A 27,988-nucleotide genomic window follows, 5' to 3' on the forward strand; every position below is an offset into this window, starting at 1 on the left:
TGTGACACAGGCAACAGAGCTACTAAAGAAAGTAGATGTCGGGGAATGGAACCGTTAGCGTGCAAGGTAACGCTGAAATTCTGGAATGACAGGACAAAGAGAACCTATCGTATTCACGGAACGAAGCATTGCGTAATAGATATTCGTATCTGCCCTCTAGGAAATATATAAATCATAGGTTATTACAATGGTTTTGTCGCGAAATAGACCGAGTCGTCCGTGGCCGTTGTGCAGTCGCGACATTCAATACCACCGATGCGAAACAATATCGTTTGTCCTTTGAATATCGGTGATCCCTTTATGTAACAACGTAATTTCGGGATCCCTTTTGTATTTCCGCTTCTGAGCAGAAATTAATGCATCCGCGAATGTATTCGATAGATTCCATCCTGGTTACAAATCCCTCTAAAGTCCGGGCGATTACGGAACAGTCTACCGAGAAGGGGGAGCGTTCTGCGAGCTTCCAAACTAACCTTTGAAACTCTCCTCGCGCGCGCGCTCAATATTGAGAGGGAAGGAAACCACTTCCAAATATCGAAAGGAATCCAGGATGTTTCCCGACAAGAGCATCGTGCAGGTTGCATAAACTCACGATTTCGGGGCCGCGTTTCGAACGATGCCCTCTTGAAACTTGGTCGGATAACTCACCGAGAGCAGATCCACCAACGTCTTGATGGGGACCACGCTCTGTCTCTCGAATTTATCGACAGTACCGCCAACACTGATTGTCACCCCTCCTGAACGAGACAGTTTTGTCGGCAGCACCAACTTATCCCCAGTTCCCCTTAACGCCATCGTATATTCGTTCAATCTGTTTCAATATTTAATATTCTATTATATTTGACGGCGTTACGTTATCGATGTACCTACGTATTACATCACTCCGGAGGTAACGCTCGCGCAAACTTCTCGGCTCGATATACAAGACGACGGAGTTCGAGATTAACAGTCGATCGTAAAACTCCGGAGATTTTACACCTTCTTTCCGTGGACCCCTTCGGGGTAAATTCTGTTATCGAACTGGCTGCCCCGTCTTCAACTTTTCCCGGAGACCTCTAAACATTTTTAAATACCCGGAAGCTATTTGCCGTTGTCGAGCGTCGTTTCTGGAAGTTAAACGATCCATCGGCTTATACTCTCGCCTCGTCCCATAAACCCCCTTTTTACGAACCGTGTTTCAAATATCGCTTACTGTTTTCGCGACGAGAAGACAGTCGTTTCGCAAACTTCATTTCGATGGGACGAATCGTACTACCTAACGGGTGTCAGTGTGAAATTAAGTACTCCGTTAAAAAAGACCATACACTCCGAATGTGAATTTCTTTATTTTTTTTTTTCCAAAAAGTTTGAACCGCCGTTCTGAAACGCGAAAATGGTAGAACGGTTGGTAGGCAGCGGCGTATACGCGTTCTCGAGATTTCGTTTACCCCGACTTTCGCAGTGAATCTCGCTTTGTAATCCAGTGGTATTACGAGCCACTCGGCTCGAACCTCGTTTCCTACCGCGGCACTATTTCCGTCTGGGCTTTTAGCCGTTGCGTCGCGTGAAATACGTTCGCGAAATTTTACCCGCAAACTTTCTACGGAAAACGAAAAAAAAAAAAGAAAGAAGAAACAAAATTGGACATTGGGAAGTGGTCGGATTCACCGACAAAAGCGCGTGTACACGCGAACAATTATCACTAGTTTCCACGATTCGGGAGTGTGTAATTAACGATGGACGAGTATATGTACGCGACGAAGTTTACGTCTCTGCCGTAAATATAAAGAGAAAAGGAAAGGAAACGTTCGTAAGTTCAATGTGAAAAAGCTTCTACTGTGGACTCTAACTATATTGCCACTAAATATATTGCCACTAAATATATTGCCACGCGACGCACTTCCCCTTCACGTGTACTTTCGAGCACACAAATTCACTCTCCCACCACGTACGCCGGCGCACCAGTACGGTCCAGCTTTTGCGCAGGTACCGAGGCCAAGGCTATGACGATAGAATTCAGCATGGAGAGGGTTCTGAACTCCCCTACAGCTCCGATCATGGCAATATAGTTAGAGTCCACTGTACACCGTCGAGCAAACTCTGCTTCCACTAGGGGAAAAAGTAACGTAGGGAAAAGGCCTCCTGCCATTTGGTATTTGGAATTACTGAAATGTATGCCAAATTAATATTCGATCTAACATTTATTTCACTGCCTGGAATAAATTTGCGAAGTGGTAGAAGATTTTTCTTGTACGCCACTTTTTCCCCTAGTGGAAGCCGAGTTTACTCGCTGGTGTACATCGAATCGTCATTGTAAAACAAGAACGAACGTAGCACAACTTGAGATGGCGAAGTTTGTCGAAGTTTGTCGAAGTTCGACAGGGTTGGCGAGATCTGTGGCGAACGGAAACGAACGTCCTGGACTTCGGTGGGTATCGATTGGCTGGAAACGGAGATACGATCGAAGTTTCAGAACTGAATTCCGTCGAGTAAATCAAGTTTCCATGGTTTGATGTTATAGCGGCGTTCTCGGATTAAATTGAAATACTAACATTAGTTTCCAATGCCTTCGGCATAACTTCCGCGACGTCGATCGCGGACACGATCGAAGGCCTCGAGAATAATCCGATTGTCTCTCGTTGCACGAAGATCGGGACATATGAAACGAACGATGACACAGTTACACACTGCGATAATTAATTCCAGGGAACAATAGTGACCAACGTTGCTTTCTAGAAAATCAGGATAATAGAGATGGTATGTAAAATCGGTAACAATAAACTGCCCGTTATGTGCATTTATATTAATTTAACTCGCATTTTTGTATCGATATCGTTAATACAAAATATACAGGTTATGTGACGCGTGCAGAAACTGTTTTCTATGTTCTCCACGAATCGGAAACGATCGCGAAAAATCACCGTGAATAATTACCGTGATTGAGAACGAACGTGATCGAATCGTTCGTTATTCAGAAGGAGTCGTTCACGCCATCTCTGGTATACAATAGATCGTCCAGGAGAATTCACGCGCGTATCGAGAACATTTTCCGGAACTTTCGGCGAAGTTCGTTGGTTAAGCAAGGGGACGAAAGTTGGTGTTAGTTGGTTTCGCGAATGCTTGGACTCCTCTGGAACACGGAACCGTGGAGAACGTGGTTGTATGCCCGACGAATCGAGTGGAGCGGTCGTCGAAACTTGAATTGTAAATCCCCTGAAATGCTGAATCGTGTGTCGGATGTTGGCGATCGATAGGCTGAAAACAAAGTTGATGCTTGATCGTTTTGATAAACAAAATCGTGTTCTGCCTGGAAAATCGGTCAGCTGCCGATTATCGGTAAAACGTGCCGGAACGGTGATGTCGACGATTGACACGCGCGTTGCTTTACTCTTTCCACGATTGTTATATAATACGAGGACGAAGGATCTCTTGATACGAAAATAATTTCGGGCCAAGAAACCGATTTAGCCTGTGACAGGTGGGAAGACAATTCATGGCTGTCCAAAACATGGATCGGTTGAGATGGAAACACACTTCGTCCAAATTGAATTACTTATGGCTAGACTGCGGAAATTTATGCACATTCACAATTTTGGATACTAATATCCAAATATTATAATGAAGCAGAATTTTGAATTCTGTAGCAGAGGATTTACTATGTGAGTAATAATAATAATAATAATAATAATTTATCAACGGGACAAATTCCCTTTTGTACAGAGTTATAACACATGAATAGTGTTAATTAAAATCATTGTTTTATTGCATTTTCCAAGTTAAGGGACACTGTGCATGTAAATGCATAAATACCCGCAGTTTACTTTTTCATTGAAACGATGTCGTGCGAAATGACTTTGTTCGAATGCTAGTTTCGGTGCAGCGTAGAGCAAAACTTCTCTTTTTCTTGTGTAGCTCGAGGATGATTTAACGGCGGCGAACGATAACGAGCAATTACGAACGGCATTAAAATGTCAAGGAGAACGTTCGTGTCGTCGCCTCTCACGGTCATTTCGTCCGATAAATATCGAACTAGGAAAAGCAGCTCGGCGAACACGTTGCGAATGAAACCGTTGAACGGTCCCTTTGTGTTTACCGTTTTGTATCGCTAGTTAATTATTATAATTGCAAATCAAATACTTTATCGGTCGAGACGTTCGATATTTAGCTTCCACAGTGGCAGGCTGGAAACTTGCGCGATGACGCCAAAGTAAAGGCAAACTAAAATACAGTGGACTCTTACGATATTGCCATGGTCGGACCCGTAGGAGAGTAAAGTGGCAATGTGCTCAGAGCCCCCTCCATGCTAAGTTCTGTCGTCATAGCCTGGGCCTTAGCGCCTGCGCAGAAGTTGGATCGTGCTGGTGCGCCGGCGTACGTGGTGGGAGAGCGAATTTGTGTGCCCAAAAGTACACCCACGAACAAACTCGGCTTCGACTAGGGGAAAAACTGGCATAGAAGGGCCTCCTACCACTTGGTAAAATTATTTAAAAAAATAAGAAGACATTACCGGCGAAATTCTTTGGGTTGCCTGTCGCGCAATTGTTAACAATAACCCGTGAACCAGTGGAAAAAGACAAGCGTGAATGAGGAAAGGAAGAGAAATTCGAACGTTCGGTCTTCTGTTGTGCAAGTTCGACCGGAACTAATATCTTCCGCTCGATGACAAATGTCGGGGGGGGGGGGGCTCCCTCATTCGTTTCTTTCTTTGCCTTGGGCTATAGATCACAGATTCGAACTTCGTGACCGGCGATAAGTTTTATCAGGCGAGAACGATGTCTCCACGGCAAGATGCTGCTACCTGGTACCCCAACCCCTTACCTAAACGCCAGTCGCCAACGGTCAGAGGAAAACGATCGCGATAAACAACGTCTTTTTATTTCGTTTACCAAGTTGCTGAAAGTTTTACGGCGGATAGAAGTCGATTCGATTTCACGAGCACGCGATTCCCTCCCCTCGAAGAAACTTTCGATGATTTCATCGAGTAGCGACGGCAGCTTCGATAAAATTACGCTCACATTCGACCGATTATTTGCTCGCCGAGTATACAGGGTGTCTCGTTTAGGTATGATCCCTCACCCCCGAATATCGTTTTTAATTATGAGAACGCCAAAAATATTTTATACGATAATTTGAATGGTATTAAGTGTCTGCAGGCGTTTTTTTTTTCAATGTTTGATAAAAAATACATTCAGATATGTACTATGATATGACCTTCGGATGACCTTGAGCCCCGAAAAAGAAGGTTAACGGCGACCTTGCAAAATTCCACAAAGAAACAAAACTCCTGCAAGATACGGACTACCAAATACCATTCAAATTACGTAAAAAATCTATTTTCCGTTTTCACAATTAAGAAAAGATATTCGACAGGTCACACTTAAATCTGACACCCCGTATTTGTATAACTTTCCAAGCCTAATGAGACGAACCGCCTATTTATTCAGCGACAAACGACGATACGAGTCGAATTTCGGGTTGAAGTAAGTTCATCAAAACTCCGTGGATCTCGATCGACCGTTAAATTCGTCCGACACAGTAGCCGAACCACAAACCGCATCGAGAAGCGCGGCAAGTTTCTCTAATGTTCAAGCCTCTGTCGATTTGCTATCTATACAAATTAATTTCTCTCGCAGCTGCGAAGCAATTCCAGTTGCTACGCTGTGTGTGTATACCAGGATTACCCGTCAAGATCCCCTGTTGCATTTGCCATTAATGCCGACTGGCCGACGCGGTGTGTACAACCAGAGGAGCATGAGAAGAGGGAGGCGGCGTATACGTAAAGCGGGGCCGTTATTTTGTGCGCCTCTCGATTGCGCGTTACCCAACCGTCCCCAATGAGAGCTGAGCGCGTTATTTCCCACCCCCATGTGCCCCATACGCCACCCTGTCGGACACACAACTACCATTCACGTGTGACAATGCATTAATTTTTCCACCCGTTCGTTCCGTAACCTTCGTAAATCATTTCTAGAAAGAGTATTATCCAGCCGAGATTACCGGGGGATACTTCAATTATTCAATATTTCGCAGGAACAAATAGCGCAAAATTTAACAAAATCCTCTCCCACCATTGCTCGGGGGTAATCATCTACCTGGAAAAAACGTTGCATCGTACATAGGAACGAATGTAACACGCGACCGTTTACATAATTGCAGGTCGTTCATTCTGTTTTATGGGAGACAACGACGTGTACGGGCATTTTCGTTCGTAATCTCCCGTGTCAAAGAGACGAGAATTGATCGAACGAGCGCTAAGTTGTGCCCCTTCCTCTCTGTAATCTAAACATATTTGGTTTTTCTGGGTGATAAAAAATAGATAAACATAGTTAGTTTTCAGGGTGATTCTAGACTTCGGGCATCTAACGTAAGGCGTTTCGTCCGACCCAACTGTTTACCATGCTTCTCAAACTTACCCACGATTTTTGTAGGCCCAGGCCTAACCTAGACGTAATCCAGATTCAATCCATTCGGCCTAATTACGCGTCGAAGATTGTATTCATCGCATTGTTTTCTGATCGCAGGCACCAGTTCTACTTGCATTCCCGTTTGGAGCTAATCGAGGGTAGACTGAAGGTCTCTGACTGGGGTTCGGTGGCGCGGTTGGTCGCCCTGATAGCGCAGGCAGACGTGGGCGATTACGATGCCCTATCGCCGCCGCATGCACTTTACTCGCAGTGCTGTCAGATACAACCGACGGAACCGTGCGAGCCGAAACCTCAGGACCTTCTGCACCGGATAGTTCAGCAACACAAAGAAATCAAGGTTCGATATTTTGTTCTGTTTCTTTTCTTCTTTCGCTTCTTGAGCACTCCCTCGTCACTTTCACGATTCTCCGAATTGTGATCTGCAAATTATCGTTATACCGTTATGTTTTCATGTCCAGAGCATGAAGGCGTCGACCGCCGAGTACTGGCTGCTGAAAGAGATCTCGAATCTGGACACTTTCGGCCAAGAGATGTTTCACAGTAAATTCGGCTCCAACGGAGTGTCCATGATCGGGGTCGGGCCACACGGAATCACGGTTTATCGCAGCGAAGACGAGGAGACACAAAAGTACGTACGTGTTTACCACCACCGTTCTTACGAGGTCGATTGGAAACGAACTTTATGCTCCTTGTTCGGGAAACCGTACAGTTCAAGCCTAGCCCCATATACACACGTCAGAAACGAGATTTTCGAATTGTACGGATTTCCTTTGTTTTACAGCATACCGTACACAGCGATACAGAGCGCAACGTCGCAGCGTCGGATGTTCCATTTGGTTTATCTGTCCCTCGACGGCGAGGAGACTTCGTTGAACTTCAAATTGGACTCGAGTCAGTCCGCCAGCGGGCTCTACCGAGCGATCACCGAGAAGCACGCGTTTTACAGTTGCGAGACGGTCAGGAGCGCTGTGACCGCGCAGTTCATACGAGACCTGAAGGTATTTAACGAAGAATATGTTTGTGCAATAGAATCTAGGACAATTGTAGCGAATTTGCTTTTCCTATTTAAGATTGTTAGTACCTTTATTTATCGTTCCCAACTCCTTGAGTTGGTAAATTGTTATACCCCCGCGAGATCGTTCAGATTCACACGGACTTTTCTCCCACATCGTTATACAGACTCCTCTCGATTATCGTCCCGAACTCAGGTCCGCGCCGGGACAATAATCCTGTAGGGAGAAATGTTTCAGACCCTCGTAAATTCGTTTTTTGCCCGAAGCCTGATCCTCGCACAATAATCGTGTAGAATCAATGGCTGATGCAGACTTATCCCCGTTTATCCGTATCATCTGTCTCGATAAAGACAATATATTAAATAAATAAACAATCGTCGACGAAGATTATGTAAAAGGGTTCACAGAATTTAACCGAATTGTGTTCGTTTCTGCGCGCAGGGCACTATAATCTCGATCTTCAACGAGGATTCGACGCTGGGTAAAAAGTACGTGTTCGATATCCGTAGAACGTGCCGCGAGGTGTACGACAACGCGAGACGAGCTTTGTACTGTGAGGCAACCACCGTCAGCTTGCCGGAGGAGAAGGAAATTTTGGAGAGGCACGATTGTGCCGGGGACTGCGAGGATCCCAAGTGCAAGGTATTTCGAGAAACTTACCCGCCTTAACCGGACCTGCTAAATTGAAACGAAAGGCGAACGAGGGTCGTGCAACTGTTCGGAATTGTTTAACTTACAGGAATCCCGGGAATGTCTGGCAAGATTATTGGACGCGATGCTCTGTCGTATCTGCATGGATCGTAGCTTGGACACCGCCCTGTTCCCGTGCGGACACGCGGTCGCGTGCCTCGATTGCGCCCGTCGTTGCGAGCGTTGCCCCCTCTGTCGGGCGGACATAGACCATTGTCGGACGATTTATCTACCGATCGAGCTGACCCACGTCGATAAGCACAATCCAAGATCGGTCACGGACACCATCGAGCCGGTGTACGGTCAGACGTCCACGGATGAGATTCAGAAGCGAACGTTGGTCACGGAGACCTCGGTGGTAAACGGGAACGCCACTTGAGAACACCACCGTCGTGTCAGAAGGTTCACCGTGTTACGGAGGTTCTTCGGGGATCTTCGCTGGTCCGCTGGGGCCAGAACGTGTCGTTGAAGTCATTCTACCTTTAAAAACGTATTGCAACGGAAACTGTGTTTTAGTTACCTTTTTGATCCTCTTCTTCGAACGATGTGAAATGTTTGGAGTTTTTTTTTTTTTCTTTTTTTTTTTTTTTTTTTTTTTTTGTTATGGTCGACCACGAGAGCGGTGGCTTTTCCGCGTGAATTGTGCATATTCGGATTCTCAAACTGTCTTTAAATATACCGCTGAAACGGTTTATCGGTACACTGTGATTACGATGGACACATCCCGTGTCCGTTCCCCGCGACTTCTACGACGGTTTCTAGGAGTTGCATTTTTTTTTTACCTGTACGTGAAATCGATGTTACGCACCGCTTCTTGGTCGAGCGACCTAGAAACGCTGTTTGGCGGCATTGATCACCGAGAGAAAAGAAAGACGCTGCCGTTTATATTTCACAACGTGTTTGACGTGGCCCGTTGATTTATATCGATGTAAAATTCGATGCGTCGCGTGTAGATTTATTTTCTTTTTTTTTTTTATCGACAATCGGACCAATAAGTTCAATTATTATTTTATTGCTGTTCTACAATACTTCTTGTTACATTTTGTTCCTCTAGGACAGATTGTACACTGTTTTGTTTCTCGTATGTGTCAACTTTCATTTAGATACGGTCCCCAGGGCGCTCGGGTGAACAGTTTTATCGAAACCAGTGACCCTTCGTATATTTTAATACATATAGTACACGTTACTCGCTATGCGTACGCAGTGTAAAAAAAAAAAAGAAAAAGAAACGACCGCCACAACGGGCTTCTTTGTAAAGGACGTTCCATTTAAAGCGTTACGCGTGTAAGAGTCACGAACGACGGCGCACAAGGTCTATTGAATCGTTTTTCAATTGCAAAGTAACGTGTTTCGATACGATGCAACGTCATTCCATATTCCGTCTGTTCCCGTGTCCAGATGTATAGGTAGTCGTTCGATAACTAAACAGCTCGTTCTCGGGAATCGATTAACGCATACCAATGTTACTTTTCCGTTTTCCATGAAACGTCCTGTACAAGAGGGAAACCGTGTTATAGTAATATCTGTTTATATGTACATAAAGAATAAGATAACCCGCGGTAGGGTCGAGCGAGTAAAAAGTCATGCGTTCACCAAATGTCAAATCTGATTTAACGAACTCAGCGCGTATGCCATCTTTTAAATAAGTCATAATAAAAACACAAGAAGAAGAAGAAGAAGAACACGCGGTTAATTGACTCGCGTGGGCACACACAGGCACACACAAAAGATGGTTTAACGAGTTGTTACAAGTCAGATATATCTCGTTTCCAAAGGAGGACAGAAGCAGGCTGTTTCCGAATGAAAGGAAAAGAGGATACAAAACATTGGAAACGTTCAAAGAAGCCTGCGATTACATGCGTATTATATTCGTTTTTCTTCTTTTTCACGCGATGTATCATCCTCTTTTCTTCTTCTTCTTCTCGATCGTCAACACAATTATCGTCGTTACCATCTTTGAGTGTAAGAGTTGGAGTTAGTTGAAACGCCTATAAGTAGCATATTATGAATCTTGCATGCGTGTTGGAGGAGAGAATGGGAAACAAGGAAATCGTTGTAGTCATTCATCAATGCAAAGCAGACCTAGTTTATAATTATTTATAAGGAAGAAAGAAATAGCGTTTTTACACGTTAACTACGTTCTACGATTGCAAATATATGTGACTGACAAGTGATCGCGAGAATTATTCTTTTTAAGTCAGCGAAGCGTGATCCTATTTTTGTTTCCTGACGCGTTTCACGCTTTTTATCCGTCGAACAGTTAAATCTGTTGATTTTCGTTACTATTTTTATACGGTTACTGGTTATGAAAATCGCGATTACGCTTCTTCTACGAATCAGATATCGATTTTCAGTGATTCCGTAGACGTGAATGCAACGACAAGTGTACATGTTCGACAAATATTTGAATTCAAAGTTCAGACGGAACGAATGACATTGTCGGTGCAACCACACCGCAACAAAGCTACTTCCATGATATCGGAAACAAGAATATTGTCTCTTAGTTTTTACAAATTGTGCGTATAGAATACCACGATAGGCTGTTGCACGGTAAAAGTCTGTTTCTCAAGGGGAACGCTATAGAAAAAACTGTTCGGTAAATAATGGTATGCGGTCTCGGGGGCAAAAAAAAGTCTTCGCCGCCGGTATACATTTATTTCGTGTATGTAAAGTTAACGACAAGAACAAAAAAATACCATCGTCATAATAATAAAAATAAAAACATTATTGTAATTAATTCTTTGTATAAAGCCATACACGACGGAGTTCGAAATCATTGTAGCTGTTAGATCTGTAGGTAGAGACGAAAGATATCAGAGAGAATGGATTTCTAAGAATTATCATTTGCAAAGAGTATTTTTAAAGTATTTTCGATTATTTTTTAGTATTATATCAGGATTCCACTTGAACAGTGGTGTATGTATACATATGAAAACGACACAATCTATGAATATATGAAAAATAATTTTTAGCATTACAAAGGTACAATTACAATGTCCCAACCTGTTGATTAAATACCATGAAACATCGATTGTTGGTTGCATTTTTCCCCTTCCCTCTTGATCTATACCTGTCCCTGAATTTCGTAAAGGGTTAATAAATGTGATGTACCTCAATTCATATGCTTGATGTAAAGTACAAAGTGTTGAATATTAATGTCAATATCGTTCATAGAAATATCCTCCAACTATTCCAATTATATTTCTGACACTACATTTATCGTCATCTAATTCTACTGAATATTTTATCCATTTCTTCCTTTCATCTTAAGCACTATTGATTCCACTTATTGTAATTCGTTTTGTAAACGTTTCGAAAAGACCACGGTAAACGAGAAATGAATCGATTATTTGAAACATATCCAAAGAGATCTTTGCTTAAAGTTCAACGAACAGTAAATGTTACGTAACAGTCGTAAAATTGATGCGGATAGCTCGAACGAAAAAATTTCGAATGTCGCGCGGAAATATTCTTAGCGGCGGTTCAGTTGGAACTGCTCGGGTTCGCGCATGCGTCCTGAAAGCCGATTGGTCGACGGAGCGGCACTGTCATATGACGAAGCTGCGTGGCATCATGGGAAGCGGATCGCAATTTTGCAACATGGCGGTGAATTGAGGCAAAGTCGTGGTGCTGTGCCATCAGAAAATGTATTTTTCATAGTCGCGCGACCTCTTTTATTATAGTTTTCATGCATGCGACAGTGTGATACGGATTCGGGACGCGTCAGACGGTGCACGATAGATGTAAATATGAGTGGGACGAGACGCAACATTATTCCGAAGGTGACACCCCGCAACTCGGTGTGGTACTCGAGCACGTATGGCAGAGACTAGAATCCGAGATAAGGAAGCCCCGCTTCGGCCCAGTAATACGTATCGCCGACCGAAATTACCACCGCGAAATAGCGATGCGGTGGTTAATCCCCCCGAACTGTGAAAACGTGAGTGTTCCCGTGTAATATGTAAACTCTGTGCGTGCGAAAGTGCCGTGGGCTGCGTATTTCGGTAGCGAGTACGGTACACGGCTGCCTTCTCCTTAGTCTCTCCACGATCCTTTTCTTACCTTTCGTCCGACGATCATTTCGTCGTCGAAATTCTCTCAGCTTTGTCGCAAACGATTTCGTTTGTCGACGATTGCGTTGCAGCTTGCTTCGAAACGTGAACATTTCAATGTACAACACCGTTCCGATGAATGTGCCACCATTGCATCAAATATTCTTGGACGTAGTCACGTTTTCTTGATTTTCCTACCGAATACACGGCTTTCCGGTTTCCTCGAAATCTTTCATCCTCGTTCTTTCCGCTAACCGTGGTCTTGTTACCCGTGAAACGAGTATTTCAGTCGATTTTCATAAAAATACCTACGTTTGCGTTTTGCTCGCGTTTCCTCCTTGGGATTGTGCTTGTACCGTATTACATACGAAATTATTGTGAACACCAGCGAAACGAAATGTGCTCCCCACGGTTTTTTCTTCGGTTACCGACTCCCGAGGAAGTGTTTTATGGTCGGTGTCGGTAAACGTCGATGTAGCAATGCTCCAAAAATACCACATGTTACGGTATTCTAAAAGCATCGCTGCTTTGCAATGCTTTAATAACGATACGAGATCATCGCGAACAACAATGCGTTTTGTTTGTTCGTCGAGTTATCAGTGTTTTAGAAAACAATGCAGACGTCTCAATTGTTCCATTATATTGTGTGTCAAGTTGAACGTAGAGCAAAATTTGTGAAAGATTTCATTTGGATTATATTTCATAACCAACTAGTTGTGTTTACATGTACTACTTGTCGACTGTATAATCATAGATAGAAGATACAATTTGATGTATTAAACAGCATCTTATACGATGCTATTAAATCAATTATATACGCCTGTTTCGTTTAGTCTGTGTCAACTACACATAAGGAGAGAACGCACAGTCATATTTGTATAAAAATCTATTACCTCGATCAGTCTTGAATGGGTGTTACGCAATTAAAGTACAAATTTGTTTGGACACATTAAACAATTGTGTTTTCTGCGTTCAGTACAGAATGAGGTCACAGCTGCACCCAAATAAACTAATTTGCATACAATAAGGTTTCCGACACATTTCAAATAATATACACTAGTCCCCTCTTAACACGAATGTATTTTTTTCCCCGTTTAATTGACGCGGAGTTATCTCTACCAATTTCTGGAACTGTTACCTCGGAACGAGCGTCCACGTTATCTGTGCTACACATCGTAAAACAGCTGTTCGAACCTTTTTGTATATTTCACTCGCGCTCAATGTTTCTCACTCTCACTTTTGACACTGTCAAGGAGCAACTCCTAGACCACCTACCTCCCTCGATAAGTGTTGCACGGTGAACCCTAAGCTTGCCCTGAATTAATCAGGGACTACTAAACCTTGAGCCTGTTTCCATATAACATTTTTTATCGTCGATATCGTCCTTACTCGTATAAACGTCTTGCCTGTGTACTATTATGGAACGAATGAATCGAAGTCAACCATTGAACTAATGAATATGTTTCCTTTTCTTTTTCAGGCTTGCGCAAAATTCCAAAACACTGTCAATCATACTAACTTGTGATCGTATATGCGTGCCAAACAAAGATATATAAAAGGTCGTTGAAGAGACCCGATGGTTTCCTGACACGATGGAAAGTAAATTATACGTAAAGAATGAGCCGGGTCTCGACGGGCAGTTAACGAATCCACAAGCGAATTCATCCTCCGAGGATAACAGAGGCGCGTGGGTTTGTTTCGTTTGCGGAACGGTGGGCCACGGAGAGCAGTACTGGCTACGAGTGAAGCCGAATCCAGGCGGAGCACCGAACGAACCTTATTTTCCGTTTCTCGAGTCCCACGAACCACCCGCCGGCTACCGCGGCGAGGGCGCTCGAAGCGGAGCAGTGAGATCGTGCAGTCTTTGCTACGCCTTACTCTTGCAACAATGGGAGAGTTACGAACAGGATGCCAGACCTCACAGTCAACGTATTTATTGGCTGAAACGATGCGACGGCGGACCTTTTACCGGGGCCGAGATGGCTCTGCAGGGGGAATACGCAGCGCAGGTTCTTGGTTTGACCAACGAGCAGACGCCGCAGCTAAAACTGGAAAATCGGCCGGTGGGCATCTCGCCGCGACTTCCCCTGAACTCGCCGTCGCCCAAAGTCGAGCAAACGAGGCCGCCGTCGAATTCGATCGAGCTGCCCAGACCGCATTCGAACACGGCTGAAACGCACAGGCACCTGGAACAGGCTAGGCTCACTATGGAATCTCCCCATCAAAGACTGCAATCGCCTAAACAAAGGTTACAAAGTCCTCGGCAGCCGGTGGAAGACACAAAAGTGTCCAACGAAGCAGCCCTCGACCTGAGACACGCACCAAGAAGTTCACCTGCGCCACAACCAGCAGTACCGCCACAACCTCAATGTACGTTTAGATTTTTTACTTGAAACATGTCAGATTCTTAACAATATTCTTGAGGACGTTCGTTCTAATGAAGGTACGGAATTATCGCATCGGGAGGATATTAAAGAGTAAACGTATAAACCAGACCGATTTATTTATGTTGAGTACACAGTTGATTCATTCGGTGGAGTAGATGTTTGTAAATAAAGGTCAACAGTCTCGTAGATAAAGCGTTAAAAGTGTATCTAATTTAACTTCTGATCTCAGGCCTTCGGTACGCTCGTAACTTGTGTTCGCCCTTTCGAGATCTAATTCGGCCGATCCGATACTCATTAGCCGGCGTGTCTGGCTGATAAGTAGGTCGCCCGAAATCGGACTGTGTTCGCCGTCCCGAACTACAAAATTCTCGTTGTTTCGTATTCAAAGCGTAGCGATAATACCATGAAAAATACGTGGGCCTAAGTGGGCCACGTGCAACACGGCTATACAATCTTTTCTCTGTGTGACGTATAATGTTTTGCTGGTAAATTGAAACGATCGGGTAATAGATTGTTTTGTTATTCTAGACACTGGCGCGATTATGCGGATAGGATATTATTTAATCGTTGTTCCGTTTGTGTATTTACAGCGATTTACAGCAGTGGATCATCATCGAGCGTCGGGACCGACATCTTAGATCTTTCGATGCCGGATAAAAATTCGGTCACGGAAGTTTGTTATGTCTGCGGGGATGAGTTTAAGAGAGGATCGCTTAGTCATATTGCAGCGAAACCACTGCCAACTGCACCGCATCCATCGGCCACCCCGCTGCCATTCTTTCCTTCCCTAACGCTTCATCCGAGACCGAGCAGAAGTCGACCCATGGACAGCGCTGGTCGTGTACAGGTGCGTCCATTTTTCATAAACATATTTTTTTTTTTTCCACACGAACATTACGACAATCTGAACGTTACGCCGTTTTCGTTTTCAGGCATGTACAGCGTGTCAGAATCACCTTCTGTTGCAATGGAAAGCGTACACCCGACAGGGAGTGCCGCACGGTGATCGGAACTACACGCTTCGTAATCGGCAAGCACTCGCAATGGACACGACCACCTTTATCTGCTACACTTGCGCGCTCGAGTACCCTTCGTCCAGTATTAGACTTCTTTATTGCTGTCCTAATCCCGAGAAGGAGGCGTACTATCCTTTTATTTATTCTCTGAGACCTCCGCCAGGAGCTAGTCCTATTAGTCCTCAGGGAATGGTGCAAGTATGCTCCATTTGTTACCAAGCCATACCGCAGAAGCAGCAAGTGTTCGGCGGTGATAATCACGAGGCACAGCAGCCCGCGGGGCAAACAGTGGATTTTCGGCAGCAGGGCCCCTCACCGCGACCCGTGGTGGCCAAGTCGCCGGCGAATTCGGCCGGCAGCGATATTCGTTTCAAGCCGTACGATCTGAACAAGTCGACGGTCGCGACGAATAAACAACGGACCGCCACGGTGAAAGGAACCACGCCCGGCCAACGAAACTCGCCGAATAACGCCCCCGCGGAGAACGGGACCGTTGCCCTCGGCCAGAACTATAGGTGCTATATCTGCGAGAGACTGTATCCCCGCACTCACATGGAATGGTACGATACAATACTACACACGCGAACGATAATATTTCGTCCCGGATATCGTGATCGATGACATCGTTAACCGTTGTACGGGACATTCGCAGGTTGTCTACGAGCCCGGAAGGAATGAATTCGCACGCGATGCATTTTCCTTGCTTGCGTGGAATGGCACGGACTTCCGAGAATGCCTGTATGGACAGTCACGGCAGAGTGTTGGCATGCAGTCACTGTGTGAATCATCTCGCCCAACAGTGGGAGAGCATGGATGCTGAACGTGTTCCTTTAGAACGTCGCAGGTCAGTTGTCGTTTCGGTAGTTGCGTCTTGAAACGACGCGATACGATGCGTGGTTAATGTTCAATTATCATTTCAGGTATGATATTCCTAGTCCACATCCAAACGGCGACGTGAATCGATCGATCGCCACACCACCGAGCTCCAGCTCGGATCGAACGTTCGGTAGCAATCCAGGCACATCGAGCAGTTCCATTTATTGTTTCCTGTGCGGTCTGCACAGCGATCTCACTCTCGCGAGGGTACTGTACGGTCGGCCACAGGGTCGGAACGCGCCGTTTTTCCCCGAGTTACTGTGTCATCAGTCTCCGCCGAACGCCGAGCAACTCCGAGAGGACGGTTCCGCGCTGGTGTGCACGTTCTGTTATCACTCGCTTCTGACGCAATGGCGTCGATACGAATCTCTTCCCAACGGCCAGCAGGTGAACCCCGCGGAAAGACAGTACAACACGCACGATTACTGCTGTTACGTTTGCGGCATCACGACGTATCGGAAACGTGTCAGAGCGTTGCTCGTGAAGGATTTCCCGTTCTTGAAGTATCACAGACAACCGGAGAAGAGTTTGTTGCTGGAGAACGGGGACTTCGCGGTGGTTTGCTTGGATTGTTACGAAACGTTGCGCACCCAGAGTCTCGAGTACGAACGATGGGGTTTGCCTGTCGAGAAACGGGAATACAATTGGATCGTGCAACCACCGCCGCCGGAGGACAGTCCCGACGCAGCCATCGCTAGATTGCCTTCCGGTGAACGGTCCGAGAAGGTGGTGAGTGCGATCTCTCTGAATAATTCGAAATTCCGCGTTGGAACGACGCGATATCTGGAACGATTGGTCGTTAACGCACCGCGAACACTTGCTGTTTTAGGTCCCGTCGACGTTAACCGTTCGACCGGCACGAAAGAATTGTTCCCCAAAGGCGCCGGATAAGAAGGTTCCAGCCAAGGTCCCGGAGAAAGAACAAGGTAGGCGATACAGTTTGCTAATTGCATTGATTGTTACGGAAATTGAAATGAACGTGAACGGGAAATTCCGTGTACCTCTTTCGAACGGGGGGACAAAAAGAGTCGTTAATCGTGTACCACCGAGAAACGATGGAATCTTATGTTATTCACCGTCTTTTCCTTTATTGGAAGACCTATGTGCATCCGCAGAAAGATTAGGCACACAAGTATCGCAGATAAGAAAAATCCGTTCCGCGGTCAAACATTTGCCAGAGGCACGCTAAGGTTATCGGTCCGTATTTTAGCGCTATCTCGCGCGTTCACGTTCATCTCTCTTTCCCGAGTCACTCGAATCGATCGCGTTACAGTTTCTTCGCCGCTGCGGTGTACCGTCTCGTAGAAACTATATTGCATTTCGAAATCTGCTTACACGATATACACTGTCGTCGTCGCATGCAGCGTTAATTCGACGATGGAATACCTATAGAATGTCGTAGACTCGTGTTTTAATATATAGAAACGAAAAACCGACAAGTCGAAGTCGGTAAACAGCATGGGACTTTTTTTGGTAACGTTGCGAATAAGAGGCACCGTTACTCATCTTCGTTTCGCACAGTCTACATACACTAGTATCAAGAGACATGTACATATATACTTGGGACAAAGATACGGTGACATTCTAAGCAGGTGGGAGTAGTAGGTGTACCGTTGTAAAGGATCAAGACAGGGAATGGATGAGGCGCGAGTGGAGCTCGTGAAGAAACGGACAAAAGAATACCGATGGTTCAGAACCGATCAGAAGGATGATCTAATGGTTCCCGCGTTCTTTTCTTTTATTTTTTATTCTCCATTCTCATTCCCTGTCTCTCTTCGCGTTTCCTTCTTCCACACAATTTGCCCAAGGTTACGATCACTCCAAAAACCTTATCGGTACGTTTCACGATCGCGTTACTCCCTAACCTATTTCTCGGTCACGTACTCCAGAAATGGAGTTTCAGGGAAACAGAAAGTTGATGCAGTAACCGAAAATCGTCTCCAGCGGTAATATCGTTTCGATTTGATCGATTAAGTTAAGGTGATCTTAAAGTCACGTGCTGCACCGTAAACAAGAACCCTGACAAATTTGTTTCTTTAGTTCTTTTAGAGATCTCGAGCAAAGTTTTCCGTGTCGTTTAAGCAGTTCGGTCACGGCTCGTATGTTCCGCCGAGAAACAAAACGCAACCAGGGAACTTTCCAGCCTCGGCCTGTTGTTAGTCCGTAACACCTTTTCTTCTTTGTTGGCTTTTTATCGTTTCTGGCTTACCCGGCCATGCATGTAACCCACCCTCCCCCCTCTTCTCCTCTTGGTACCACGAAAGGTAACTTTTCTCGAGTTTACCGTCCACGATCGTGTGTAACAACACGGGCGCCGTTGCTGGCCTGTTATTTAGAAGTCGTAAACTTACGCTCGTCGAATCTGCCCTCGCATTTTTCGTTTCGATTCGAGTGCTCGCGTAAACGGGGACGGTGGAGAACCGGGCGTAAAACCAGAAACGCTTATCCGTGTGACTCAATATTACTTTTTTTCCCTCTTTCGATATATGGTTCCAGTATTGAAATAAATTCATGGAAAAATCGAGCAACCAATGTTTCTCGCGGTGAAAAGAGCGTGGTGTAGCATTTGGATTAAGCGCGATAGGTACGATCAGTCACATCCGGAAAATCCTTTGGTGCAAAGTTAGGATGATATAAATCAAAATACGTGGATATAAAAATGAAACTAAAATAGGTTTGACGGTAATTAATAATTTATGTCTACGTGCACTTAAAATGAAAGAAGTACAGTGGACTCTAACTATATCGCCAAGGTCGGGGTTGTGGGGCAGTGAAATGGCAATAAGTTCAGAGCCCCCTCCATGCTAAGTTGTATCGTCATAGCCTCGACGTCAGCGCCTGCGCAAAAGCTAGATCGTGCGTTATGGGGGAGTGAATTTGTGTTCTCGAAGGTACGCGTGAAGGGGAAGTGCCACGCGTGGCAATATAGTCAGAGTCCACTGTAGTTTAATACGTCGAACGTACCTCGATACGACAAGGTGCTCGAAGCTCAAGGTATACCGCGAAGTATTTCACTCGAGGCACTTGAGCCACGTTCTCGTATCGCGATCTGGATTACTGTTAGCAAAAGGCGGATCATCGAGTTCCGCAAACCAAACGTAAAAAGACACCCCCTTCCCTGGTTCCGTTCGAATCGATTCCTCGAGTCTTCCTTCGTTTCCCGTGTGCAGTTCGACTTATTATTAGAGACTTAACTTTGTGTTCGATGGAAGGCACAGAGAACATGCGGACATTTATGGGACTGGGCTTAAGAATGGACGAGCAATCGAAAAAAAAAACAAAATTCGTCGGAAGTACGCACAGGTATTCTAGGGCGTGAGAGACCAAGGGTATAGTACCCGTGTTCGAGAGAAACTGACGTTTCCACGGTACACGATCGCCGAGATCAGGATGTCGATTAAGGTCGGTCGATCCGGCTTAGACGAAGTAGGCGGGTTCGAGGGTGTCGGAGGGATTTAACGCAGAGGGTTCGCTGGTACTGGGAGGGTAGGTAGCGGTGCTAGTTCGTAGCGAAAGGGGGCAAATGGGGGAGAGCCGTGACCAGTAAAGGGAGGTGGGGATGCCGAGAGGGAGAAAGAGCAAACGCCTGCAGCGTGACACCGCATTGCGCCCACTTGCAAACCCGCCCAACACCTAAATTCGAATTAGGGAGCCAGGTCCTGTCGTTTCTCGTCAACACAGACTCTCCTGTCCTCTGGTAAACCTACAGGACAGGACATCATCGTCTTCTTATATCTACGTGCGGTGGAACAGGGACTGTTAGAAAAGGAGGGAAATGCGGGTCTACGTGTGGTTTGCCGTGTGTATGTATACACAAGCAACTTCCATCTACTACAATGCTCTGCTCCCTCACCGAGAGAGCAATCAGAAAGGGATAGAGAGAGAGAGAGAGAGAGAGAAGCGTGGACTTCGTTTTCCTCTTCCTTTGGGGATCGATATCAACGTTATCGACTGCTTTTCCCGCTCCTTGTCGCTCGAAGAACCACAACCTCGGGGCTAGGGGTTTCTCACGTATTCTCGTCAGGCGTGCAGCCAAACGGTATATACATAACATTTCCAACCGCGAGATCGGTGCCAATCGTCCTGTTCAGTCTTACAATTCCGTTGAACAATTAACGATCTATCGGAGGAAGGTGTCGATTTTTCATTTTTTTTTTCAAATTTCAACTTCGTGACCATGTTGAAAATTTTCGAACCGTTTACTTTAGATGGTAAAAAGCGTTACGAAGAAATCGCTATGGAAGAAGGTGGGGATAGTGATTGACAACCAAGTCGGATTCAAGCCGACCAAGCCAGATGACGTCACGAGGCCTGCTTATAGAGATCACATACCATCTCCTCTCGCCGAGGCCCCGTGACGTCATCTGGCTCGGTTACCCATTACTAAACACATCCCGACTTGTCAGTCAGCACGCGTCCGGCATGGTGAACGGACTTTCTGGCGCGCGAAACTTTGCCAACTCGATATTCGGCTGAATTATAGCGTTCGGTTCGTTCGTTGAATCGCGAGACGAAGCCCTCCGGTCCAGGGGATTAATGTTTTGAAAACATCGATGGAAATGACGCAATTCGTATCGCGACTCGCGATCAGGCTCGGTCGGCTTGAATCCGGCTTGGTTACCCATAATTACGTGGGGGGGTGACGGTTGGTGCGGCGCTCGAGAGCGATAAACGAGAAGCGGCATCGCTTTTTCCCCCCCGTATATATCGATAATTCGTCGACAGCGCGGGCGAACTTTAATCCGAAATCGTCGGACGGGGGAAACGGAGAAGCTTTAATCAGATACCTGGCGCGCGCGGATATTTACATTTTGATGGCTCAAGGGGGGTTAATACCGACGCGGAACGCGTTTCCTGCTGCCTCTGCGCCAGGTTGCTCTCTCTCTCTCTCTCTCTCTCTCTCTCTCTCTCTCTCTCTCTCTCGTTTCTCCGCGTGTGTGCACCCTCTTAGCGCGTACACCCACGGGATCCCTCTGTGTTGGCTCGCGTTAATAATTAACCACCGACCGCGGCGGCGTGTCCCGAGTAGCTTTTGCGAGCGCACTCGCGGCCAACTCCACGGCTCGTTTCATTTCGAGTAACATTCCTGTTCCACGTTCTCTCTCTTTCTCTCTGTTCTGTTTACCGATGCGGCTAACGTAACGCCCCGCTTGTCTTTTTCCGTCGCCGAGCTCACGGGACGTGAAACTCTTTCGACGGTTTTTCTTTTTGTACGTCGCAAGAGCGCTCTTACCCGATACGCGACACTTTTTTTCTGTTTCGTTCGCACTTGCAGCAGCCGCGATCGAGAGGGGTAATCTTGACGCGAGATTCGAAATGATTGACGGCGGTTTCGCGATCTGTACCGTTACGGAGCCAATTTCTGAACAGTTTAATACCCGAATATCATAGAATAAGTTTTTTATGATAAAAGTTTATTCCAGAAAATTACTAAATAGTTATTTACTGTTTTGGAATTTGTATGTAAAATGTGTTAGCTTAGAGTGAGATACCGATATATGATTTAGGTGATCAGAAATTTGTTCCCATCGCATTTCGAACTTCAAACGGTACATTATAATTTAATTGTTATTACTTTCGCGCTTTTGTTAATACTGAATTAAAGGTTAAACATAGATTTACTCGAATAACGACCAACCTTTTGGTTTTAGTTCACTTTTCCACTTACAAATTAAAAGTGCCGCGACAGTCATCAGGATACTGGGTCCATAACGATATACAGTAAATCATCGACGAGTGTTCGAAAGGGTCGAGCGTGAGATTAATTCGAAGCGAAGATCGGAAAGCATACATATATCGATCCGATTGCACGTCTATCGTATCGAAACACGTAGACATAACCGTATCCCGAGCATCGACACAGACCGAATCGTCCTTGAGCTTCTCCGCACGCGGAATCGGTCTCGCTCGAGCGTGATAAAAATAATACGGCTTATTAGCCCCCGGGGGGTCGGCTGTGCCTTTAGAAGGGTAACAGGGGGGGGGATTGGAGGGTGAGCACGAACTGGTGGGCGTGTTTGTACCGTAGTGGTTCGGAACGAAAGACGAAAAGAGAGGACGAAGACCGAAAGTGGAGGTGGCGTGCGAGAGAGAAGAGGCTCTGGTCACGGATCGGGTCCGAGAAGGATAGTCGCGGGGGATTGGTGGAAAGAAGGAGGGGGCAAGAGGGGAAAGTTCCCTGTCGCCGCCACGCATTGATTTTGCTCGACAGACAGCCGCCTGTTGGGTTCTCCGACACTCGGGGAGAACCTAACTGTTCGCCCCGTCGACGTTCCACTCGCCCGTCCCTTTCCCTCGTTTTTCCTACCCTCGACGTCGTCTCGTGTCTTGCCCCCTTTTTTGCTCCCGTCTGCACGACGCCTATCTCGTTCGCGATCCTCTTTTCTTTTTATTTCAGTTTTTCTTTTTCTCACCCCCTCAACTCGGTTCTTACCGCCACGCGAATATTAACGCAGCGTCGCGGGTGCGTCCGCCGGTAAACGGTCTCGTTATCTTGCCGCGGCGATACTTGTTGCTGTCGCTATGCTACTTAAGGTCTGTAGTGTATTTGCGAGTGTCCTATGAATTGTATCTCCCAAGTTTTATCGATCAATTGTGGAAAGAACCATTTCTGTTTGCTTAATAATGGTAAAACTGGTATGACATCGAAGTTATACTGGGCCCGTAGAGGGTTAACAGGTATATCAGCTTATTGGGCCGATGTTTCGTTATCCCCCTTCGAGGGGGGTCGAGGGAATTAGAGATGTATCTATCATGAAACAGTTGCTCCGTATAATACGATGCGAACTGAATTGTTCGTCGGTGTGCGTTAAGCCGTTTGAAAGTTTGGCCTTGGATGTACCTACTTATTGCGTATCGTCGCAACCCGATTGACCGAAATTAATGGGCGAGATACAGTTGCAAATTTCGCGTCCGGAATCGGTAAGTTTGTATTACGTAAACACCGACAAGTTTGGTCTTCCTCGTCGAAGGACGAAATTACATGGAACTATTTCCGTAAAAACGTATATATTTCGCCATTTTTTCTTAAATCGTGCGACCAGTATTCCGAAAAATCGCGTTTTGATGTTGGAGGACGTATCGAACACAAACACAGTAGGTTGCGCGCTTTTCCATCTCTGGGATACGCGTTATCAATAGTGGAGGGACCACCGATCACATTAATACTCGCGGCGGTAAAAACACCCTCGCCCAATGTACGCAGCGGGATTGGCTTCTCGAGAGCATCGAGGCACGATAGGTGGAATTATTTACGGAGTCAGCGACGTCGTAATCGCGGTATCTACGACCTTCTTCCGCTCTCGGCTGCCGTTTATCACCCCCTTGTTCGCACCTCCCGGGTTTACAAAGTTCCGCGGCTCGGCTAACGCGCGCCGTCGAGCTCTGTGTGTGCACGTAACAGCAGCGAAACGAGTGGGGAAGGGATGACGATCGTGGTGTACGGTCAGACTCCGACGACGTGGCTAGATTTCAGAGGGGGTTGGCGGAGAAAGAGAGAGAGAGAGAGTGAGTAGCACGGGGTGTCAGAGGGAGGGTGGATCGACGACTAGGAGGCAATGGGAAGGGAGGGAAACGAAGCGGCTTGCTGGTTTCACAGCGCGTGCCGCTTCAGCACCAGATGGCTTTCAAAGAGCAAGCGAGTGGGGAAAGAGAGAGGACAGAGACAGAGAGAGACTAGGATCGTGTTCCGTATACGTGCCCTCTTCTCGCCTATTACCCCGAGGCGAGCACGGTTACGCAAGAGGGCGGGAAGAAAGGAACCGGAACTCAGCCAACATTCCCGTATATATGTATGTATGTATATACATATATACGCCGCCACCGTTTTTCCCATCTCCGAGATTTCATTGAATTCTCCGTTCGCGGGTTTCGGAATTTCTCCCAAACCCAAGGGAATTTAGCATCCACCGTACAGCATTGCCTGTCATTAAGGTATGCTTTCACGTGACAGTAAACGTCATGACTCTTGTTGGTCGTGACACTGTACGACAATGTGAACAAATGCCATGACAACCTGACTCCTGGTTTGAAAAACGTAGCAAAATACAGATTCTAGTAAAATTTAGTGGTATTCATATGTATTATTAGCATATTAAAACCTATAGTATTAGAAAGAAAATTCTGTGCAATCCTGTTTCTTACATATTAATGCGCAAAACTGTAATTTTTCATAAACAACCATACTCTAGTCAAACATTCAGTGTCATATGACCGTCAAAATCACGATTTACTGTCCCGTGAAAACGTACCTTTAAATTCCCCGCGACATTTGTGTCCGGCGAGATGGCTCTCTGTGACAGACATCGAAACCGAAAGAGTTCTGAAAAGTCCGATTGCCCACTTCCGACCACACGCTTCCGAAACGTAGCATGAACCGCGTTTCATGGTCAGAACGATTAGATACAGGACGAGAGACGTCTGCGGACTTGTACATATATCGATATTTTGGGGAATATGAGTAGTCCTCCAAACTCCCCTATTTCGAGCTGATCCGCCGCATCCGTCGATCTCGCTCATCGGTGAGCCACCACGGGTAACCGAGCACCGCGATACATAGGGGGAACGACGACGGTCGGAACTGGTGGGGGGAGGGGGGCGAAGGGACACGAAGGCGAACGAAGCGCGTCGAACGCGCGACTCGGTTCTTCAGTCGAGTACCAGCCACCGTTGGTGTCGTGTTGTGGGGTGGTCGATGCGTTCTCGTACGGCACGCGACAGAGAGGAACGAGAGAGAGAACGAACCAGCCGCTCGTTAACGATGGATTTTCTCTCGTACGGTGGTGCGTAGCCGGTCCGTCGTGGTCGCGCTCGGTCGGTGGAAAACGCGAAGCCCCCCCAGCGCACGCGCAACGCCCCGTCACGAACAAAGGACACCGATACCGACGCGCTTTAAAAGCGTCTCTCCTCCACCGCCGTGTCGTTCTCGATCCTTCTCTCTCTCTCACGGGCGGTTTCGCTCTTACCCACGGAACTGCCGTCTCCGTCGGTCAGACGGGCGGTTGTTCGCCGCAGCCGGGAGGCGCGCGCGTGAAAATATATCCTGGCCGTCTGCCGGTAGCGCCGAAGCATTCAGTCAATTAGCCGTAATGGCACGACCTGCCGCGTCGGTCTCGGCCAATTAAGTGGTGATTAGTGCGCGGAGCGGAACTCGTACCATCGTTTCGTATTTCTACCGTGCTCGCGTTCTCTGTGTGGTGTGTACACGTCTGCTACCCCGCGTTAGTTAGTGTGCACGCCGTTCGACGATAGAGTGGCGTGTATTTCTCGCCGTCAGTTACCGAAGAATCGCCCTTCGAACGACACGTAACTTTTTTCGCTCTTTGTTGCTGCTCCCACTCTGAGACTGGACTATGCACTCGATGTTCTTGAATGTCAGTGTCCTCTATTGAATTTCTTTACTACGTGCCGTTTCGAACGTTGGCAGAGATCTTTTTCGCGAAACGGGAGGAGCGTATGTGTTTTGTCCTGTGTGTAGCTGTGTGTGCGCGGCGAACTGCCACCGCACGGTAGCGCGATCCACTCGAGGCTGTAAATCACGCGTCGACGTCGGACGGTAGCAGCAGGGAGTATGCGCGATGAATGATGATATCGCACGACTAGCTTTGCCGCGCGTTCTGAATCATTTCGAGTGTGCAGCCGCCGCCGTGTCGTCGATTCGTTCGCGGGACAATGACATTTCTTTTCGTCGATCTCGCCTTCGATTGCTCCCGGTGCTTTCTTTTTATCGTGGCTAATCATTCTAGTTGGCTGGCTGTGTTTCGACCAGCCGTGAAATAGGGAAGAAACACGAGATATTTCCGGTACGTGTGTGTGTGTGTGTGTGTGTTTAGTCGGATTTATTTTTAACTACCAACGCGGATAACCGTTTCTCGAAGGGTTTCAAAGTGGAGAAAAGTGAGTGACCGTGTGGAACGCGTTGTGCGCGTTGACTCGAGATTATCGACGACAGATGTGATCGAGACAAGAGAGAGCAGATCTCGTCGGTGTGTGGATGGTAGAAAAAATGTTCCTCGATCGATCGGACGAGGTCACGAAGAAAAAACGGCCTCGCGCCAAAACCACCGTCTGGTAGGTTCGCAGCATCGCCTGTGCATTCGCCTCGAGTAGTCTCTACGTGCCCGAGAGCGGAGCTTCTACGGTCTCTCACGGAATCCAGAATGGACTTCCGGGCGCCGCATCCACTCGTGCATCCCTCGCACGCCGGACACCCATACTACTATCCAGGTACACATTTTCAACGATACCCAAGTTTCCACCCATTTTTCTACTTCTTAGTATCAATATGTTCCATTCCTCGACTGTCATATTCTCTCGATCACACGGTCGATGGTTTATGTAACCCTCCGCGACGTTGAACGAAACGGTTGAACGTAATAATACACTTTGCGCCGCGTAGCAGCGTGCTTGGGTTTCGTCACCTTGGTTCGCGCGCACCAAGAAATTGGCTTTCACCAAAGTTTCTAGCATCTTTGCGATCAACGTGCCGCGAGGAGAAGGAAGCGTTGAGAGCTCGACTGGCTCCCCCCCTATTCTCTGGTTTGTACTTGGGCCAGCCGTGCTACCCGCTCCGAGTATACTGGCAATTTCCTTAACTACCTCGCCCGTACTTCGCCGCCGGTTGATCACCGTATAAGCTATTGCCACCGTGGCGGTGTTCGAGAATCGCGAGAGAAACCGACCGTCGATATATGCGTGCGGTGTACGCCTTGCCGCGTAGTTATCTACGCTTAAAATATCTCGGCGATCGCAACTGGCTTTTTCGTCGAACCGTTCCAACGGGTATTCTCGCGGGACAGAATTACTCATCGTGACTATCCAACCGATGACGATAATCGAAACTTCGAGGCCTTTCGGTCAATATACCAGATATTGGAATATTTTTCTACTCTAAACAATATCAATTCTCTTGAACCTTGACGTTGGCTGCGTGTAACCTCCATTCTTCTTCCCTCCCCCTTCCCCCCCCCCCGTTGCTTGTTTTCGTGCCGGGAACGACGATAAAACTGAACTGGACATCCGTAACGCCGAGGACGACGGGTCCGTTTTAATTCCTGCGCGGCCGCTCGAACGAACGGATATCGGGTATCGTGTCGGCGACCGCACACGAAGCCCCTGCACCGCTTTCACGATATCCACCTCTACCCCTTCCGTCTCTGGTTGTCGCCGTTCTTCTTTTTTTCGCCCGGTGAGAAATTAATTATCCGTCGGTGAGAAGCGATTCCAGGGGTAAATTCAGAAACCGTTTTTCCTTTTTTTGGAGATAGATGGAAATCGTTACTTGTTCGTACAGATATATGTAACTTCGACGAGGGGGGCGTGATTGTCATAGATTCGTATTTGAACAGTGTTGTCTGACTGATCTCCACCGAACGGAAACGCCAACTCTTTGACGAGCTGTTAACGATAAGAGTGTAATATACTCGATTCACGCTGTCCACTTGTTCGCCTGTTGCGCCAACGAAACGAGTTGAAACCCCGATGCCACTATCCAGTTAGGTTCGTTCGTCGGTTGACACTTTTTCGTTGCGAAAAAGTGTCAGTAGTTAAGGT

At 46.7% G+C, this 27,988-nt stretch overlaps 2 protein-coding genes across 2 annotated transcripts in view; both read left to right on the top strand.

The window, feature by feature from the left end:
- The window catches only part of LOC107187201 (E3 ubiquitin-protein ligase MYLIP), a 70,208-nt gene extending 61,692 nt beyond the window's left edge, over positions 1 to 8,516 (top strand). The window contains exons 3-7 of the mRNA XM_015575227.1: positions 6,501 to 6,741; positions 6,863 to 7,032; positions 7,186 to 7,402; positions 7,859 to 8,059; positions 8,157 to 8,516. Coding sequence (XP_015430713.1) covers positions 6,501 to 6,741; positions 6,863 to 7,032; positions 7,186 to 7,402; positions 7,859 to 8,059; positions 8,157 to 8,486 — 1,159 coding nt within the window. The 3' untranslated portion in view covers positions 8,487 to 8,516. The remainder of the gene's footprint in view (positions 1 to 6,500; positions 6,742 to 6,862; positions 7,033 to 7,185; positions 7,403 to 7,858; positions 8,060 to 8,156) is intronic.
- Positions 8,517 to 11,715: 3,199 nt separating this feature from the next.
- Positions 11,716 to 27,988, top strand: part of LOC107187287 — a 65,877-nt gene continuing 49,604 nt past the window's right edge. The window contains exons 1-7 of the mRNA XM_015575349.1: positions 11,716 to 12,047; positions 13,640 to 14,529; positions 15,137 to 15,393; positions 15,479 to 16,122; positions 16,215 to 16,406; positions 16,483 to 17,167; positions 17,268 to 17,364. Of these exons, the coding sequence (XP_015430835.1) occupies positions 13,752 to 14,529; positions 15,137 to 15,393; positions 15,479 to 16,122; positions 16,215 to 16,406; positions 16,483 to 17,167; positions 17,268 to 17,364 (2,653 nt within the window). The 5' untranslated portion in view covers positions 11,716 to 12,047; positions 13,640 to 13,751. The remainder of the gene's footprint in view (positions 12,048 to 13,639; positions 14,530 to 15,136; positions 15,394 to 15,478; positions 16,123 to 16,214; positions 16,407 to 16,482; positions 17,168 to 17,267; positions 17,365 to 27,988) is intronic.

The sequence above is a fragment of the Dufourea novaeangliae genome, unplaced genomic scaffold (assembly GCF_001272555.1).
Source record: "Dufourea novaeangliae isolate 0120121106 unplaced genomic scaffold, ASM127255v1 scaffold99, whole genome shotgun sequence".
NCBI lineage: Eukaryota > Metazoa > Arthropoda > Insecta > Hymenoptera > Halictidae > Dufourea > Dufourea novaeangliae.